Below are 18815 nucleotides of genomic sequence, written 5' to 3'. Positions count from 1 at the left end.
CACACTGCAACATACTATTACACACTACTGCACACTTCCGCACACAACTGCACACTACAGCACACTACAGCGCACTACTGCACACTACTACACACTACTACACAGTAGTACAGGCGGTACTCTGTATGCCTCTTTAGGAGGTAAATAATATAATGATAGCATGAATGTTTCAGGCAGGTGTACTTGAGTAAATGATGGTTTTATGAATGATTTATTTCAAGTTACTTTTCGAATTAAAATGTAAAACATCTGAACTTTATCAATTAAACTCTGGCAGAATCTAAAGTTGTAAAAATGTAAAAACTATGATGCTGCTTTCATTCTGTTCTATGGTGCACAATGAGCACTTTTACATGTTGCTAATTGTTGCTAACTTATGTATTTTTTGAGTCCACGTTGTGTTGATGGTTGACTCTTTCACCTCAAGGCCTCCATGACTTCAGTTCTTTAATATCAGTATTAACGGTTATGTTGTTTGTCTTGCAGGATGTTGAGATTAAGGAGGAAGGAACCAAACACATGTTGATCCTGTATAACGTGCGTCTGGACATGGCCGGGGGTGTCGACTTCTCCGCAGCCAACGCCAAATCCAACGCTCAGCTCCGGGTCAAAGGTCAGAGCTGCTCATTCACATATTTAAGCTGTGAAGTCGGAAATACAGAAATGTTCCACCTTAGGTTTAGTTCCATGTTTTTCTTCCCCATCCGACTCAAAGATCTTCGTTCAGAAAAACACATAAGACATTTTTCATTATATTTAATTTCGTAGATTTTGTTTATTCTTCTCAGTAAAAGTTGAATCTGTTTGTTAAAGAAACACAAAAAACATTTCATATTAATTTGTTGATAGTAAACACAGTTCTCTGTCAGTGTCATATGAAGGAAGTTACAGTTTAATACAATAATTCTCAATCTGAATTTTTAAACGTCAGAGATTATTTCTAATATATTTAATTATTTTTGTTTGCTCAGAAGTAAGTTACTATAATAATTATTTTAAATTCCTCTTTATTTATTTGGAGTTAGTTTAAACTGTTAGTTTGTTTCTGTGATCTTTTCTTCTTTCTTTATATTAGAACGAAGGAGTAAAAACGTTTCCGAAGCTCCTTGTGTGTTCGAGTGTCTCTGCAGCCAATCAGCTGCAAGTTTATTTTAGTCTTTATCTGAAGTGAAGCTGCTCTGTGATTGGACAACCTCCACTCTGCTGCTTCACAAACTTTGTGTGAGAAACAGTCTAACATGTGGCCCTCTGGTCCTGCAGCTCGCTCTATCGGGCTGCTGCGCCCGCTGACCGACGTGACGGTGACGGCCGGAGAGTCCGCCACCTTTGAGTGCGAGCTGTCGTACGAAGGCATCGAGGTGTCCTGGTTCCTGGGGGGACAGAGGATGGAGGCCAGCGACCGGGTCAGTCCCTCAAACATTTATTACAATATTTACAGCAACAAAATAATTTGGTAAAACATTTCAGGACTAAAGAACTCAAATTATGTGGGGATTTTTTACAGTGTAAACTAACTCAGTTTCCATCGTTAAAATGCTTAAAAGCAGGAAAATACACAAAAATACAAGTCAGAACATTATTATAAGTATTTCAGTTATTTTAACTTTCTGTTTAACATCTGAAACTGATCATTCAGCTCACACACTGTAAATAATAAAGGGCTTTATTTCAAATGCATTTTTCTCATCAGTAAAAAGTCAGAATAACTGTTACTTTACAGATTTGTTCCAAAAAAATGTTTTTCATGATGAGCCTGTTTACACTGTAAAAAATAAAATTGTTTTCAGGGTCCTAAATTTATAATGTGAAAAATCCAGAATTGTTTTCATTGTTCAATCAGTCAATTAGTTTATTAATAACACATTTTAGTTTTTATTGCCAAAGTAAAATAAAGCGAGTGGACATTATTTACATTCTAAAAAAATAAATAAATCCTGAAACATGAACAAATACTGTACTTTAACAAACAAATAACAAGAAACTGATTTTTATTTTCCGTTGTTAAGAATAAAATCAGCTGGTAAACACATTTTTTACAGTGCTGAACCTTCAGTCAGCTGCAGTTAAAAATAATCAGAGCAGCTGCTGTTATCTTCCACACACACACACACACACACACACACACACTCAAACACACAGACACCGACTGTCCCCAGCACCTTATATGTAGATAGAGCCTCAGTTAGCATTAGCGTGTTAGCGTCAGCCTGCAAGACACTCCTTGTCACTGTGACGACATCAAACAAGAGTTCTATTTCATCCTTCCTGTCCGCCAGAGGCAGTGCACAAGCACTGAATGACTTCGTCTTGCACATGTTCAGGTCGAGTAGTTATACCAACAAAGTCACCTGTGACCCCCTGATTACCCCCGGATAGGTTATATCTTCCGGTGTCATCAGAGGATCTGTTCCTTTGTTCTTCTCGCGTCACAGGTATACTACAGCTGTAGTGTCAGCATATGCAAGAAAAACAAACCTAACTGAAGCCGCTATAGCCGAAGCTAAGTAGTTAGCAGCCCGTTATTTTTTGAGTTCTTGCAATCTCTCCTGGATAGCGGGCGGCGTCCCTCTACTCTGAGGGTGTATGTGGCCGCTATTTAGACTTGGCACGATCGAGTCGATGGCAGCACTGTGGGGGGCCACAGGCTGGTGACCCTCTTTTTGAAGGGTGCACTAAGACTGAGTCCCCCACAGGCACCAAAACCTCCAGGCTATGGGCTTTACAGGCATACATTGAGAGTACCGCAAGTTTACGCCAGTGAGACGAGAAGGGTCACGCGATGTCGAAGCAGCGCTTGTCTCACTGGATTGTGGACGTCATAACCCATGCATACGAGGCTGGTGGTCAACCCCTCCCCCCCCGGGGTGAGGTGGCACTCTGTCCAGGGCGTCTCCACGTCATGGGCGGCTCTGAGAGGAGTGCCCCTGGAGACCATATGTGCCTCATGGGCACGCCAAGCACAATCACCAGATTTTACCGGGTGAATGTTGCCACTCCTCACTCGCTGGGTGTGGTCCTCCTATCAAGTTCCTCTACTTCGGGCGTCCCGGTGGCTCACACTGGTAGATCTCGTACCATTAAGGCTGAGTCCTTCCTGCGGCGGACCCGGGTTCAAATCCGGCCTGAGGTCCCTTTGCCGCATGTCCTCCACTCTGGCTCCCCCTTTCTATCTGTCACTATCTAATAAAGCAAAAATGCCCAAAAAATAATATAAAGAAAAAAAAAAAAGAGTTCCTCTACTTCCACTCAGTAAGGTGAGTAGGTGGGATTCTTCGTGACTCTTTTGGTATGGGTCATCCAGTGCTTATGCACCGCCTCTGGCGATCAGGAAAGATGAAATAGAACGAAAGTTACGTATGTAACTACGGTTCTATGAATCCTGGATGACCACCAGAGAGTCCAGTCATTCAGAACCCTTGTGGCTTCGCGAGAAGATTCTGCAGGAACAGATCCTCTGATGACACCGGAAGATATAACCTATCCGGGGGTAATCAGGGGGTCACATGTGACTTTGTTGGTATAACAACTCGACCTGTACATGCGCAAGACGAAGTCATTCAGTGCTTATGTATCCAGGATTCATAGAACCGTAGTTACATATTTAACTTTTAAGTGTAACTTATTGTTTAGTTTGTTTAAATATGGGATATATAAAGTCTAATCTTGTCTAAAATAAACTGAAAACAATGAAAACATCTTTGAAGGGAAAGAAGCAGCAGATCTGGTGACATTCAAATGATTTTAAACAGAAGAAATCACATTTGTTGTTTTTATCTGACATTTTATTAATGTAATAATCAGTTTATAGTTTGTGTATTAACATTTTTAGTTGTGTTTGTGCTGCAGGTGAAGACTCGTGTGGTGGGACGTGTCCACGCTCTGACCGTCAGAGACGTGAAGCTGTCGGAGGCCGGCGAGGTCAAACTCACCTCCAAAGACTTCCTGACGCAGGCTCAGCTCATCGTCAGACGTGAGAACCTTGAACGATATGCGGACAGTGAACGCATCATGCCTGTGTTTATTGTTTATTGTTCATTGTTAAAAGGATCCCCATTAGCTGTCACCAAAATTGGACAGGCTAGTTTTCCTGGGGTCCAAAAAATGAATTAAAAAAATCACATAACAATGATAATGTAAAAACAATGAAACATTGTAGACATCGTTAAAACTTCATCAGAAATTATTCAAATAAGTTATTACATTCATAAGTATTACATTCATTTTTACATTCATACAGTCAATTCCCGACTCACAAAGTCCATTCTTAAATGGTACTTGAAAGATATTTTGCAATTCAGCTTACGTAAATTCAGTGGACAATTATTCCAATGATTGATGGCACTATAAATAACTGTCCTTTTTAACGCATTTGATTTTGGACAACATCATCTGCCCACCATCAGCTGACTTCGTCAAATGAGAATGAATCCGATTATATCTGACAATTTGGTTATATAAGAAAATGGGTTGAGAAGAAAAGACAATGCATCTGAAACATGTAGTCATATTGAAGCCTATTCTCTAACGTTAACCAGTAGAGTTGACGGTGCTAACTGATAGTATTTGTTCTTATGGGACAATGTAATACTGTCTGCCGCTTAATGAAAATGTGTGTTTGTGTGTGTGTGTGTGTGTGTGTGTGTGTGTGTGTGTGTGCAGAGCCGCCGGTGGAGTTCACAAAGCCTCTGGAGGACCAGGCAGTGGAGGAGGAGGCTACGGCCACGCTGGAGTGCGAGGTGTCCCGGGAGAATGCAGAGGTGCGCTGGTTCAGAGAGGGACAGGAGCTGAGGAAGACCAAGAAGAACGACTTCGTCATCGACGGATGCAAGCGAGCGCTCATCCTCCACGACTGCTCCCCGGACGACGCCAAGATGTACACATGTGACGCCGTGGAGTTCAAGACTTCCTGTTTCCTGGAGGTCATACGTAAGGACCAAACACCTTTTATTCATTTAGAACTAAAACTTCAGAGTTACTGTTGATCAGCGAGTAGAGTCTGTCACATGGGATCTTTCATTTAAAATGTAAAATATGTATACATACATGCATACATACATAAAAATATATACATGTTTTAGTATACAAAGTACTGCAACAGTCAAGAACCTACATTTAGAATAAAAGCAATAAAATAAAAACATTAAAGTTTTAATAATATATAAAGAGTTTTGTGCAAAAGTTTACAAACACACACACACACACACACACACATATATATATATATATATATATATATATATATAAACTTAAAAATAAAAACTGGTGAGTCCAAAGTTAACACCTAAAATGTTCCATATAATGAGTCTGAATACTCCCAGATTAGATTTTTTTTATAGTATTATTGTTGTTGTTGTTGTTATTATTATATTATTATTATAGTAATGATTCCTAACTTTGAAATATTTTTGTCTGTGCAAAAACAAACTGCAAACGTATTATTAAAATAAAGATAAATGTAATAAATGTCTGTGTCCTCAGCTCCTCATGTGGAGTTCACGAAGCCTCTGCAGGATGTCGAGGTCAAAGAGAAAGAATCTGCCAAGTTTGAATGTGAAGTGTCCCGCGAGACAGCCAAGGTGAGACCTGCTGACCAATCAGCACGCAGCTCTGCTTTAACTCTCAGATGGAGCCGATGACAGATCAGTGATTAAACATTGTTTGTGGTGTTTTAGGTTCGCTGGTTTAAGGACGGCAGTGAGATCAGGAAAGGAAAGAAGTACGAGATCGTGGCGAAGGGCGTCCAGAGGATCCTCATCGTCCACAAGTCCGTGTTCGACGATGAGGCCGAGTACGAGTGCGACGCCAGGACCTCCAAGTCCTCTGGCATGCTCACCGTCATCGGTGAGGAACAAACTTTTCTTTCATTCACAATCATTCACAAACTTTTGTTTTTCCCAGTAATTTTCATATAAAAAAAATGAACCGCTAAGATGCTTTAAACTTTAAACACACTCTGATGGTGTCATCACAGAGGAGGCCGCCAGGTTCACCAAGAACCTGTCCAATGTGGAGGGGACGGAAACAGACAGCGTGAAGATGATCTGCGAGGTGTCCAAAGCCAACGCAGAGGTCACGTGGTACCGTGGAGACGAGGAGCTGCCGGAGGGCGGTCGCTACGAGCAGATCACAGACGGACGCAAGAGGATCCTGATCATCCAGGACCTGAGGATGGAGGACGCTGGCGAATACAACTGCAGGCTGAGTCCCACCGTCAAGACGTCCGCCATGCTCAAACTCAGCGGTGAGTCAAAAATAACAGTCTTTCCTGTTGAAGGAAGATGTTTGACTTTTATCACTATTAGGAGATTAAGTTATTTTTTTTAGAAATTGTTTCTTTATTTAGAGAAAATGTTTGATCATTTTGAGGTTTCTAATAATTCTGAGACTCTGAGTCATTATCTAGAGGAGATTTCTCATTATAATGACGGACAGGATCTTGTCTTCATGACATCACGCAGTTCTTGTTAAACAGCAGAAGTACAGAAACTATTTACAAACAAAGAAGGCAGCCTGAATATATCCTCAGGAAATGGGATAAAAGTCTAAATGAGAAGAAACTTAAGAATGTTAAATTTGAGAAGAAACTAAAGAATATGAACAGCAGAAGGTTAAACTGGAAGACAAATTTTGGCTCGACAGGAAAATAAAGCAGTGCATCGTCAGGATAACAGTGAAAATAAAAAAAGAAGCTGGGGCTGAGGACTGATCCCTGGGGGACACCAGACTTTGCTGTTGAGATTGTTTTGTTGTAGCATTGAGCTCTGTTTCATTCATATGGATGATACCAGTATTTACCTGAAAGACATGAGAGTATCTATCTGAAAATTGTTTTTTATTTAAGAGAAATAAGTTCCTTTTCTTCTTCCCCTCTCCAGAACTGGCTGCCGAGTTCATCGCACGTCCTCAGAACCAGGAGGCGGTGGAGGGCGAGAAGGCCGAATTCGCCTGCTCCGTCTCAAAGGAAACCTACGAGGTGAAATGGTTCAGAGGAGACAAGGAGGTGGAAACCGGGGACAAGTATACCATCGTCAGTGAGGGAAAGAGAAGAGCTCTTATTGTGAAAAGCTGCGAGCTTAAGGATGAAGGAGGCTACGTTGCTCACATCGGCAGCGTCAGAGCCTCCGCCGACCTGTATGTGATAGGTAAGAGTGTCATTCTCTGCTTCAATGTCTTGTTTGGGTCATTTCAGAGAAAAGGTTTGGTTTGAAACTATTCTTTTTGTATCTTACAGAGAAACTGAGGATCATCACGCCGATTAAAGACACGGAGGTGAAAGAGGGAAGTGAGATTGTGTTCAACTGTGAGACGAACACGGAGGGAGCGAAGGCCAAGTGGCTGAAGAACGAGGAGACAATATTTGAGAGCAGCAAGTACATGATGGCTCAGAGGGACAACGTCTTCTCCCTGAGGATCAGAGATGCCCAGAAGGCTGATGAGGCCAGCTACACTGTCATGCTGACCAATCAGAGAGCAGAGCACGCAAAGAGCACCGCCAACGCCAAGGTGGCAGGTAAATATCATCAATGCTCTGCAGCTCAGTCAGGAACATGGAAACTGATAATTATACATTTTATTAGTATATAGTTCATGCAAAGATGGAGCTCAAAGTCCTGAACCCAAAAAAAATCAGATGAAAATAAACAATAACAAAAACAACATTTTTATATTTCTGTCTGAGATTGTGAATAATCTGTGGCTGTGTTCTCTGTGACTCCACAGAGGAGAAGCTGAAGTTCTTGGATCCCATCGAGGATGTGGAGACTCAGGAGAGGAAGACCATCAGCTTCGTGTGTAAGGTGAACCGGCCCGAGGTGACGGTGAAGTGGATGAAGGCCGGCCAGGAGGTGACGCTCAGCAAACGCATCGTGTACAGAGCCGACGGCCTCAAACACACGCTGACCATCAAGGACTGCCTGATGGACGATGAGGGCGAGTACACCGCTGTGGTCGGAGACGACAAGTGCGCAGCAGAGCTGATCATCAGCGAGGCGCCCACGGACTTCACGGCGCAGCTCAAAGACCAGACCATCACTGAGTTTGAGGATGCCGAGTTCACCTGCAAGCTGAGCAAAGAGAAGGCCGCGGTGAAGTGGTACAGGAACGGACGGGAGATCAGAGAAGGACCCAGGTATGAAACTTTTTTATTTTAAATTAGATTATATATTCAACTTCCAGCAGCTACCACACCGATGGCATGTCCTCTGTCACATTTCATATATTCCAAGTTGTGTTTTTTAATTTTTACTTTGATGGAGTGTCTTCAAGAAACACAATCCAAAGGAACACGTTTTGACATTATATTAAAAATATATATTTGCATTAATATATCTAAATACAACAAAAATAAGATGAGCGGCAGATTGAGACCAGCAGGGGGCAGAACACAAGTGTTTATCATCAGATATTCAGAGTGAGCTTTGATCTTTGTGTTGTGCAGATATCACATGGATAAAGAAGGGAAGACGTGCAGACTGGTCATCAAGGTGTGCAGACCGGATGATGAATGTGAATACGCCTGCGGGGTGGACGAGAGGAGGACCAGAGCCCGGCTCTTTGTTGAAGGTAAAACATAATCTTTTTAGTATTTTTTCTAGTTTATTTTTTCTCTCCTGAGTCCTCACCCATGGTTCTATGTCCCGCAGAGACTCCGGTGGAGATTGTCAGACCTCCTCAGGATGCGTTCGAACCACCGGGCTCCGACATTGTGTTTGAGGTGGAGCTTAACAAGGACCGAGTGGAGGTGAAGTGGATGAGGAACAACATGATCATCGTTCAGGGAGACAAGTACCAGATGATCAGCGAGGGTAAAGTCCACAGACTGCAGGTCTGTGAGATCAGACCTCGAGATCAGGGAGAGTACAGGATTGTGGCCAAAGACAAGGACGCCAGAGCCAAGCTGGAGCTGGCAGGTGAGTTAGACCTACCGGGGCAGGAGGCTTCTGAAGGCAAAAACCATTTGGGGTGATAAGAAACAGTTTGGTCAGACAGCTGAAGGTATAAATAAATAATTATAATTAATTATTTTATCTCCTCTGCAGCTATTCCAAAGATCAAAACTACTGACCAGAATCTGGTGACGGATGCTGGTAAGCCCTTCGTCATGAGCGTCCCGTACGATGCCTACCCTCGTGCCGACGCTGAATGGTTCTTCGGGGGCAGTGTTCTTCCCGTCCAGAACATTGACACCTCCACCGACAGGACCGAATTACGCCTGAAGAGCCCCAGCAAGGAGGACCAGGGCCGGTACAGGGTGGTGATCAAGAACAAGCATGGCGAGGGAGAGGCGTTCATCAACCTGGACGTGATCGGTGAGTCTGGGAATAAAATCACTGATGGATTCTGTAGCAGACGTGTGCCTGTTGACATCAGAACAGTTTTTAAGTGTCAAGTTGGTTGTTTCCAGACGTCCCCGGACCTGTCAAGAACCTGAGAGTGGCCGACACCGCCGATGGTGAGGTCAGTTTGGCCTGGGAGGAGCCTGAGAGTGATGGCGGAAGCAAGATCATCTCTTACGTGGTGGAGAGACGCGACGTGAAGCGTAAGACCTGGACGCTGGCTACAGACCGCGCCGATACTCCGGAGTACTGTGTCAGCGGCCTCCAGAAGGACTCTTGGTACCTCTTCAGAGTCTGCGCCCGGAACAGAGTTGGCAGTGGACCCCTGGTGGCCACCGAGGACGCTGTTCAGGCCAAGAACAAGTTTGGTAAGAATCGCTTAAAGATCCATCCTGGCTTTACACTTCAATCCAATCAAATTAATCACATGTTTGTTTTCTCCCGTCAGATGTTCCCGAAGCTCCAGAGAATGTTAACGTCGGTGTGGTGAATAGGTACGGTGCCACCGTCCACTGGGAGCCTCCCAAGTCTGACGGCGGCTCTGAGATCACCGCCTACGTGATCGAGCTCCGTGACAGGACCTCCGTGAAGTGGGAGGCAGCCATGGTGTGCGGCGCCAATGACCGCTCCGCCACGCTGAACGACGTGGTAGAGAACAAGGAGTACATCTTCAGAGTCAGAGCAGAGAACAAAGCCGGCATCGGCAGGCCCAGCGCTGCCACCAAACCCGTCAAGATCATGGATCCTATTGGTGAGTAAAAAACAGTGGTTTGGATGTTTGTTTGTTCTCAAACACCAGACGATATAATTTATTGGTCCTTTTGTGTTTTGTGGCTGCAGAGAGACCGAGCCCGCCCCTGAACCTGAACTTCAGCGACCAGATTAAGACGGCAGTCACGCTGACCTGGGAGACACCCATCAGCAACGGTGGCAGCATGATCACTGGATACATCATCCAGAAATGTGACGAGGGCACCGACAAGTGGCTCCGCTGCAACGCCAGACTGTGTCCTGACTTGTCCTACCGGGTATGAGTTCATCCTTCTGACTTTATTTTAATCGGCTCATTCTTCTATCCTTAGATTTATTTAACTGTTTTGGACAAACATCACAGTTTGGTCCCCTGGTATATTTTATCCCAGACAGAGTGTTTTTTTGTTTTATAAAAATCTTTTTATGTTGCTCTCTTCAGGTGTCTGGTCTGAAACCCGGTCAGAAGTACCTCTACAGAGTTTCTGCAGAGAATGCTGCCGGGGTCTCCGATCCAACTGAACAGCTTGGGCCACTGCTGGCTGACGACCCTCATGGTACGAGACGAACTGAGAATCAATCGTACAACAGACAAGAGTCTCAAATACGTAGAATGTTATTTTTAATTCCAGTCAAAGTCACAGAGTTTTTGAGGCAGACTGAAGCATCGGAGAAATCCACTAGATGGCATTTTTTATTTCTGCATAACCTCTCTAAACTTTGTTAAATCAAAAACTCATTTGTCCTCCTGCAGTGGGTCCGACCTTCGACCTGAGCGGCTTCAGAAATGGCCTGGAGGTGATCGTCCCTCAGCCTCTCATCATCAGAGTCCCCATCACAGGATACCCGACGCCCACCCCCAAGTGGACCTTCGGAGAGAAGGAGCTGTCCACTGCTGACGAGCGTGTCTCCATGGTGACGAAGCCCACGTTCACGGAGCTGACAGTCTCTCCGAGCGTCCGCCCGGACAAAGGCACCTACACCCTGCAGCTGGAGAACGACGTCGCATCCATCTCCGGAGAGATCGACGTCAACGTCATTGGTAACAACAGAATCTGTTGATAATAGCATGCAGACGTAACAGTTACCCTGAAGAGAAGTAGATCTTGTCTTATCTTCTTGTGAGAAGCTTTTTTTCACTTATTGTTTGCTCCCTTCTTGCTACCAGCATGCCCCAGTGCACCGAAGGACTTCAAGGTGTCTGAGGTCACCCGACACCACGTCCACCTGATGTGGGAAGCTCCAGAGCACGATGGAGGAAGTCCAGTTACCCACTATCAGATCGAGAAGAGAGAAGTGTCTCGTAAGACCTGGGCCAAGGTAAGCCTGAGTGTTTACCTGTGTGGTGTTGTCACAGAATGTGTTTCATCATCTTTTAAATGGCTCAAACTGTGTTCAATCAAGAAGCAAGCAGATTAGAATTTGCTCGAGTTAGGACACATTGTGTCTGATGAAGTTGAAAATGTCTTTGGTAAAGAAGCAGGATCTGTGACTGGACTTTCAACTTAAAAAAAGCAAACTGCAACTCTTTGTAATAGTCGCTGAAATTCAGCATTTTGCATATATCTCACCTCTTGAATATTCTTGAAGTATTTTCATTGTCTATTTTGAACATCTAGACGCAGCGATATTTCCAAGCCCCAATCAAATTCTTTTAGTTCAAAATTCATTTTTAAGACAGAAAAAGTACAAAAGTATGTGGCGTTTAAAGCAACACATAAGTCTGCTGTATCTTTGGTGTTAATTCATAACTGTTGCACTGTTTCCCAGGTGGCTACTGGCATCATGGACCTGGAGCACACAATCACAGACGTGATTGAAGGAAAGGAGTATCTGTTCAGTGTCACCGCCTGCAACAAGTGTGGACCCGGAGAGCCGGCGTACATTGACGAGCCCGTCAACGTCTCCTCTCCTGCCAGTGAGTAATTACTCTCAGTTTGACAGTGATTAACTCAGACTGAAGCACAAAAAGGATCAGACAGTTTTACCTAGATTTCCCTAGATGCAACTATTTTTCCGAATGTAATCGACATTGTGTCTTGATTCCCAGCTGTTCCCGATCCTCCTGAGAACCTGAAGTGGCGTGATAAGAGCGGCAAGACAATCTTCTTGTCCTGGGAGCCTCCGAAGTACGACGGTGGTGAACCGATCAAAGGATACGTGGTGGACAAGTGTCAGCGTGGAACTGACAAGTGGGAGCCCTGCGGAGAACCAATCCCCGAACTGAAGTAAGACTCAACAGTTTTTCCGTGAGCTAAGTGTGTCATTGATTTCAGTCCTGTTTTATATTTGCAGACAATTTTGTATAATACAATATCTGTGCTCACAGGTTCCAGGTGACCGGCCTGATCGAGGGCCAGTGGTACGCCTACAGAATCAGAGCTTTCAACAAGCTGGGAGCCGGCAGACCGTGCAGGGCCACCGACGAGATCCAGGCTGTGGATGCCAGAGGTCAGTCAGCTTGTGCTTTCTGCTATAGACTCACTCATCAGTAGTCAAAACCTGTTTTTAAAAATATGTTCTAAGAAATAAAATCGGAGTGGAACTTTGAGTACTTTGATTTGGAGCAGCATTAACAGAATTGGAAGTAAGAGAAATGGTATCAGGAGGAATGGGATTGGGAGGAAGAGTAAAGATTGGGATCAAACTTTGTTCTCTCTGACACTTCTAATTCCAACAGAGCCTCCAGAGATCCAGCTGGATGTTAAGCTGTTGGCTGGTCTGACAACCAGGGCCGGCACCAAGATCGAGCTTCCAGCCGACGTCAAAGGAAAGCCCGATCCCCGGGTGAAGTGGACCAAGGCCGACCTGGTCCTGCGGGGCGATGACCGCATTACCATCGACACCCAGCCGGGACACTCCAAGCTGTCCATTGGCAACACCACCAGAGGAGACACCGCCACCTACATCATTGAGGCTGTCAATGCCTGCGGACGTGCCACTGCAACCGTTGATGTCAACATTCTTGGTAATATCCATTCTAAAGAAGCTACTCTACCTCACTGTTGTTTTAGCCAGAACTTCCTAACTAAAATAATTATTGGATGGTTTAAGCAGCCAAGTTCTAGTTAGCCAATCTGAAACTTCTGAGTCGCTCTTAACATTTTATCTCCTCTTCAGATAAACCGGGCCCTCCGGCTGCCTTCGACATCTCTGAGATCACTAATGAGTCCTGCTTCCTGGCGTGGAACCCTCCCAGGGACGATGGCGGCTCACCCATCACCAACTACATCGTGGAGAGTCGGCTGACGGACAAAGAGGAGTGGGTGAAGCTGTCGGCCACGGTGAAATACACCACTTTCAAGGCCTGCAAGCTCACAGCTCTGAAGGAGTACGTCTTCAGGATCAGCGCTGAGAACCAGTACGGTATCGGCGAACCTGCAGAGCATGTGCCGATCATTGCAAAGTATTCCTTCGGTAAGTTTACTGTGATTGCTTTCAAAGACTTGATGCTGCACCTAAATATGAAATTATAGATCACACTTTTCCCCTCCCTTTCAGATCCTCCTGGTCCTCCAACCAGAGTCACTCCCTCCGACATTGCAAAGGACGCCGTGACTCTGACCTGGGTCGAGCCCGATGAGGACGGTGGCAGTCCGATCACCGGATACTGGATCGAGAAGTTCGATCCAGAGAGCGACAAGTGGATCAGATGCAACAAGCTCCCCATCAAGGATTCAACCTTCAGGTAAATAATAAGTCAATGACGTGAAAGATGTGAAAGAAAATGTGTTGAATGTTGTCTCTAACCCTGCCTTCCTGTGGCTGCAGGGTGAAGGGACTTCCCACCAAGAAGAAGTACCGCTTCCGTGTTCTGGCTGAGAATCTGGCTGGACCTGGAAAACCGAGTGCAGAGACCGATCCCGTCCTCATCAAAGATCCCATTGGTATGTCACATGTCAATCAGTTCTACAGCTCTCGTAGTCTCTACTAGAGTCAGGGACTAATCAGATCAGGATGGATTGGCAGAGATAGTCAGTGGATAATCATAACAACACTGCACTCTTCTTCAGATCCTCCATGGGCTCCTGGTAGACCTGTCATCAGGGACGTTGGCAAGACCACCGCCCTGCTGGCATGGACCAGGCCAGAGCACGATGGTGGGGCAAAAATCGAAGGCTACATCATTGAGTTCCAGAAGACCGGCAGCGAGGAATGGATCCGCATCGCAGAGGACGTTCCTCAGACCGAGCACCAGCTGCAGGGCCTTATGGAGAAGCAGGAGTATTCGTTCAGGGTCAAGGCCGTCAACAAGGCCGGCGAGAGTGAACCCAGCGAGCCAAGTGAACCCGTGGTCTGCAAGGAAAGACTTTGTAAGTGCAACTTGGGGGCAGTGGGGGGTTGAGTGTCTGAAAAGATTATAGTCTTTGAAAACCCTAAAACCCCTTTACTTTACTCAGACACACTCGACATTTTGGATTTTCAAATTTCAAATTATAAAATGCAAAATTATTTTTGGATCCACGCCTTGATTTGCATCCTTGCTACAACCTTCCAACAATTTTCATGAAATTGTTTTTCTGTAATCCTGCTTAAAAAAACAGACAACCAAACCAACTACCAAGCAATGTCCATGGTAAAGTTAAGTTAATCACTTTCTATTATCATGGACACAAATATTTTCCAAAAAGCAGAAAATGTATCAGGAAACAGAAAATTCATCACTGGACTTAAGAAATCCAAAACCAGAAAAACATTGCTTGTCTTTGGATTGACCTTTTTCCTTGTTTGTTTTCGACAGATGCTCCATCTGCTCCTCAGTGGCTGGAGGTGGCCAACATCACAAAGATAAACGCCGATCTGAAGTGGCAGGCTCCCAGCAGCGACGGAGGCTCACCCATCACCAACTATGTGGTGGAGAAGAGGGACGTGAGGCGTAAAGCCTGGCAGGCCGTTGACACCACCGTCAAAGAGCTCAAGTACACGGTCACTCCTCTGAACGAGGGCTCGCTGTACGTGTTCCGTGTCGCTGCTGAGAACGCCGTGGGAATGAGTGAGTTCTGCGAGCTGGAGGACGCTGTGCTCGCCAAAGACACTTTCAGTAAGTCCTCAGCAGATATCCGCTTCATGGCTTCTCATTTGTGTTTTAGAATTTGTTTTAGAATCGTTTTTTTCTTTCTGATATGGATATTAATGATTGTCGTGCTCTTTCAGCAACTCCTGGACCTCCTTACGCCCTGACGGTCATGGAGGTTACCAAGAGACACGTGGAGCTGAAATGGGAACCTCCCAAGAGCAACGGTGGAAGACCGATAACCAAGTAAGTCTACAACCTACTGCAAGCCTAACATTGTTGAAACAAAGCAGCTGATATTGGCAGAAAGAGTTGTAAATGTAACCTGTCTGCAAGATTTCAGCGTCACCAAGGTATTACACACTGTCTCACCTTTACCTCTTGCTTCTCAGGTACGTGATTGAGAAGAAAGAGAAGGTTGGAACTCGCTGGCTGAAGTGCTGCAAGACTCCAGACAGACAGTCTCAGTTCAAGGTGACGGAAGTGGATGAAGGATCTGAGGTGCAGTTCCAGGTCAGAGCCGAAAACGAGGCCGGAGTTGGAGATCCAAGTGAACCCACTGAGATTCTCACCATCGAGGATGCAACCAGTGAGAGACCATCAGATTTTCATCTCAAATTCGCAAATCATTTGCATAAACACAGTCAGAACCATACATCCTCCTCTCTCTCCAGGTACTCCATCGCCTCCTTTGGAAGTGGCGGTCCCCGACGCCAGCAGGGAGCACATCAATGTCACCTGGAAGCATCCCACCAAAGATGGCGGCAGCCCCATCACTGGCTATCACGTGGAGGTGGCTGAGGCCCGCCCTGAGCTGAAGTGGCTCAGGGTCAACACCAGACCCGTCAAGGAGCTCAAGTTCAGGATTGAGGATGGAATAAAACCAGAGAAGAAGTACGTCATCAGGATCCGTGCCATCAATGCTATTGGTGTCAGTGATCCCTCTGAGATCTCAGACAAGGTCTTCACCAAGGATCCAGACTGTAAGCATAATTTAAATTTCACAATTCAAAAGCCACACAAAAACACTGATGATCGAACCAAAATAATAATCTTGTTTTCTGGTCACCAGGCGCTCCGACCATGGATTTGGAGGCGCAGGACGTGGTGGTGGTTGAAGGTGAGAAGCTGCACCTGAAAATCCCCTACAGAGCAATCCCGACACCCAAGATGGTTTGGAAGAAGGACACAGTGGAGTGTAAGGCAGACGACCGGCTCTCCATGACAGTGGAGATGAACAGCGCTCACCTGGAGCTGCTGAAGTGCACACGTGCCGATGCCGGCGCCTATGCCATCACCCTGGAGAACAGTCTGGGAACCGCCACCGGAACCGTCAATGTCAAAGTCATCGGTAGGATGTCGTTCCTGAAACTGTTTCCCAGAGTATTTCAATAAAGTTTTAGCATTTTAGATAAACCCTTGCACTGGGGGACTTCATGACCTGCAGACCTGTTGAGCAGGACTCATCCTCTAAAATATCTTTGTTTCTTCCTGAACCCTGCAGGACTCCCTGGTAAGTGTAAAGACATCACCTCCAGCGACGTCACCAAGAACTCCTGCAAGATCAGCTGGGAAGCCCCAGAGGACGACGGCGGCACCCCCATTGTCAGCTACACCCTGGAGCGCCGCGAGGCCTCCAAGAAGACCTACATGCCCGCCATGTCAGGAGAGAACGTGCTGACCTGCACCGTCAAAGACCTCTACCTCAACTGCGAGTACTACTTCAGAGTGAAGGCTGTCAACAAGGTCGGAGCTGGAGAATATCTGGAGCTGCGCAACCCGGTCATCACTGAGGAAGTCAAACGTGAGTTCTGTTTCCAGCTCAATAACATCTGCTTTGTCATTGTTAGCATGCTTAGTTGATCATACAGCTCAAGTACAGACTGAACATTCTTAATTCTTAAAAATGATTGAGATGACCATAGTGATGTGACAGGTGGCTAGCTTGACTGTAGCCATTGGTTACATGAGTGGTCAGATTCAGCATCGGGTTAGTCAGTCAGTGCATCTCCACAGTTTCCTCCTGGTTGTGGTTCTGAGATGGGATTTTGTAGAAACACAGCCCAGGTTTGTCTCTTTTCAGCCCACAGTGGGGTAGAAGTTGTGCTGTTGCTGGAAGACAGTGACAGTCAAATTTGTTTTTGCCTCCTGATGGGCTTGTGAAAACTATGAATGGTAACAGGGCATTTTCATTTACTGTCTGTTGTAAATATCAACTCCACAGAGAAACCCGACCCACCCATCCAGGTGGAAGCTCAGGACCCCACATGCAAGTCCATTACGGTCACCTGGAAGGCTCCGGACTACGACGGCGGCTGTCCGATCCAGGGTTACATCGTGGAGAAGATGGAGAAGGATGGCGACCGATACGAGAAGGTCACCCCGAGCCTGGTCCCTGGTCTGTCCTTCGTGGTGACAGGCCTGACGGAGGAGACAGAGTACCAGTTCAGGGTCCGAGCTGAGAACGCCGCGGGAGTCAGCGAGCCGTCCCGCAGCACGCAGCTCATGAAGGCTGCCGACCCCGTTGGTATGAAAAATGAATCATTAATTGATTGAGGAAAACATGATTGTCTTTAATACCTTAAATGAAAAACTACCTACATTTCATAACTCTTCTTCTGATTTCAGAAAAACCAAAGGTCACCCTCCATGCCCGTGTGCAGTCCGGTCTGTGCATTAAGAAGGGCGAGGAGATCCGAATCGACGCCTACATCTCAGGCTCCCCGTATCCCAAAGTCACCTGGCTGAGGAACAACGAGGATGTCACCAAAGAGCCGAGCAAGAAGCTTGTCCCCATCGTCAGGAAGAAAAAGACCAAGGCCAAGGTTTGTGTCCTCTGAGATCCTGGAGGCTCCTCGATGTTATTCTGCATGTTTTTCGAGTAATCAATACATTTTACCATCATTCCCTTCAGGTTCCTGAACCAGAGGAGGAGTTTGTGACTCCGCTGCGTGAGCGTCTGGGTCTGGACCAGACCAAGAGGGGTCAGTCTGCGCTGATGATCCGTGAAGCCGTCAGAGTCGACCACGGCGACTTCATCATCAAGGTGGAGAACACTCACGGCGTCGCCACCGCCTGCTGCTTTGTCAACGTCCTCGGTAAGACAGAGTTCCATCCTCTTGAACCTGAACCAGCAGGTCACATCATGATTACAAATAAAACTGTTGAAAATTATGTAGAAAGTATAAACTTTGACCTTCTTGAGATTAACCCTGATTGTTCTAACACAGACAAGCCTGGTGCTCCAATGAACTTCACCTTCGATGAGGTCAGGGACACCTCGGTCATCTGTAACTGGGAGCCTCCCGAGGATGATGGAGGCAGCGAGATCCTCAACTACATCCTAGAGAAGAAGGACAACAAGAACGATGAGATTGGCTGGATCACCGTCACCTCCACACTGAAGGGCACCAGCTGCCCCGTCACCAAACTCATCGAAGGGAAGGAGTACATCTTCAGAGTCACCGCCGAGAACAAGTACGGCTGTGGACCGCCGTGTATCTCTGAGCCGCAGGTCGCCAAGAACCTGTTCGGTAAGTAAAGAACAGAAAAGAGCTCTGGTCAGCTTACATCCAAAAATATTATCAAATGTTTACAAACCTGTGACAGTTAACAGAGTCAAAGAGTTATCAGACTCACTGAAAAGTTCCAAACAATTCTGAAAAATATGCAATAAATAATAATAAAGGTTTCTTATTTCCTTTTCTAATATTGCG

At 45.7% G+C, this 18815-nt stretch overlaps 1 protein-coding gene across 1 annotated transcript in view; it reads left to right on the top strand.

The window, feature by feature from the left end:
- LOC131978685 (titin-like) overlaps positions 1 to 18815 on the top strand; it is a 164923-nt gene that overhangs the window by 73837 nt on the left and 72271 nt on the right. The window contains 37 exon segments of the mRNA XM_059342397.1: positions 487 to 613; positions 1261 to 1403; positions 3847 to 3970; positions 4660 to 4926; positions 5479 to 5576; positions 5673 to 5841; positions 5972 to 6241; positions 6876 to 7142; positions 7232 to 7510; positions 7720 to 8128; positions 8438 to 8562; positions 8643 to 8909; positions 9039 to 9308; positions 9404 to 9703; positions 9784 to 10086; positions 10176 to 10363; positions 10528 to 10642; positions 10840 to 11127; positions 11254 to 11405; positions 11856 to 12003; positions 12136 to 12313; positions 12415 to 12536; positions 12766 to 13053; positions 13206 to 13502; positions 13587 to 13773; positions 13857 to 13972; positions 14099 to 14398; positions 14827 to 15126; positions 15240 to 15345; positions 15492 to 15688; positions 15774 to 16082; positions 16172 to 16450; positions 16604 to 16903; positions 17324 to 17626; positions 17728 to 17924; positions 18014 to 18197; positions 18330 to 18632. Coding sequence (XP_059198380.1) covers positions 487 to 613; positions 1261 to 1403; positions 3847 to 3970; positions 4660 to 4926; positions 5479 to 5576; positions 5673 to 5841; positions 5972 to 6241; positions 6876 to 7142; positions 7232 to 7510; positions 7720 to 8128; positions 8438 to 8562; positions 8643 to 8909; positions 9039 to 9308; positions 9404 to 9703; positions 9784 to 10086; positions 10176 to 10363; positions 10528 to 10642; positions 10840 to 11127; positions 11254 to 11405; positions 11856 to 12003; positions 12136 to 12313; positions 12415 to 12536; positions 12766 to 13053; positions 13206 to 13502; positions 13587 to 13773; positions 13857 to 13972; positions 14099 to 14398; positions 14827 to 15126; positions 15240 to 15345; positions 15492 to 15688; positions 15774 to 16082; positions 16172 to 16450; positions 16604 to 16903; positions 17324 to 17626; positions 17728 to 17924; positions 18014 to 18197; positions 18330 to 18632 — 8275 coding nt within the window.

This window comes from Centropristis striata, chromosome 10 (genome assembly GCF_030273125.1).
Source record: "Centropristis striata isolate RG_2023a ecotype Rhode Island chromosome 10, C.striata_1.0, whole genome shotgun sequence".
Classification (NCBI taxonomy): Eukaryota; Metazoa; Chordata; class Actinopteri; order Perciformes; family Serranidae; genus Centropristis; species Centropristis striata.
The sequence above is the reverse complement of the archived record's forward strand: the minus strand, read 5'-3'. Positions and strand labels throughout refer to the sequence as shown.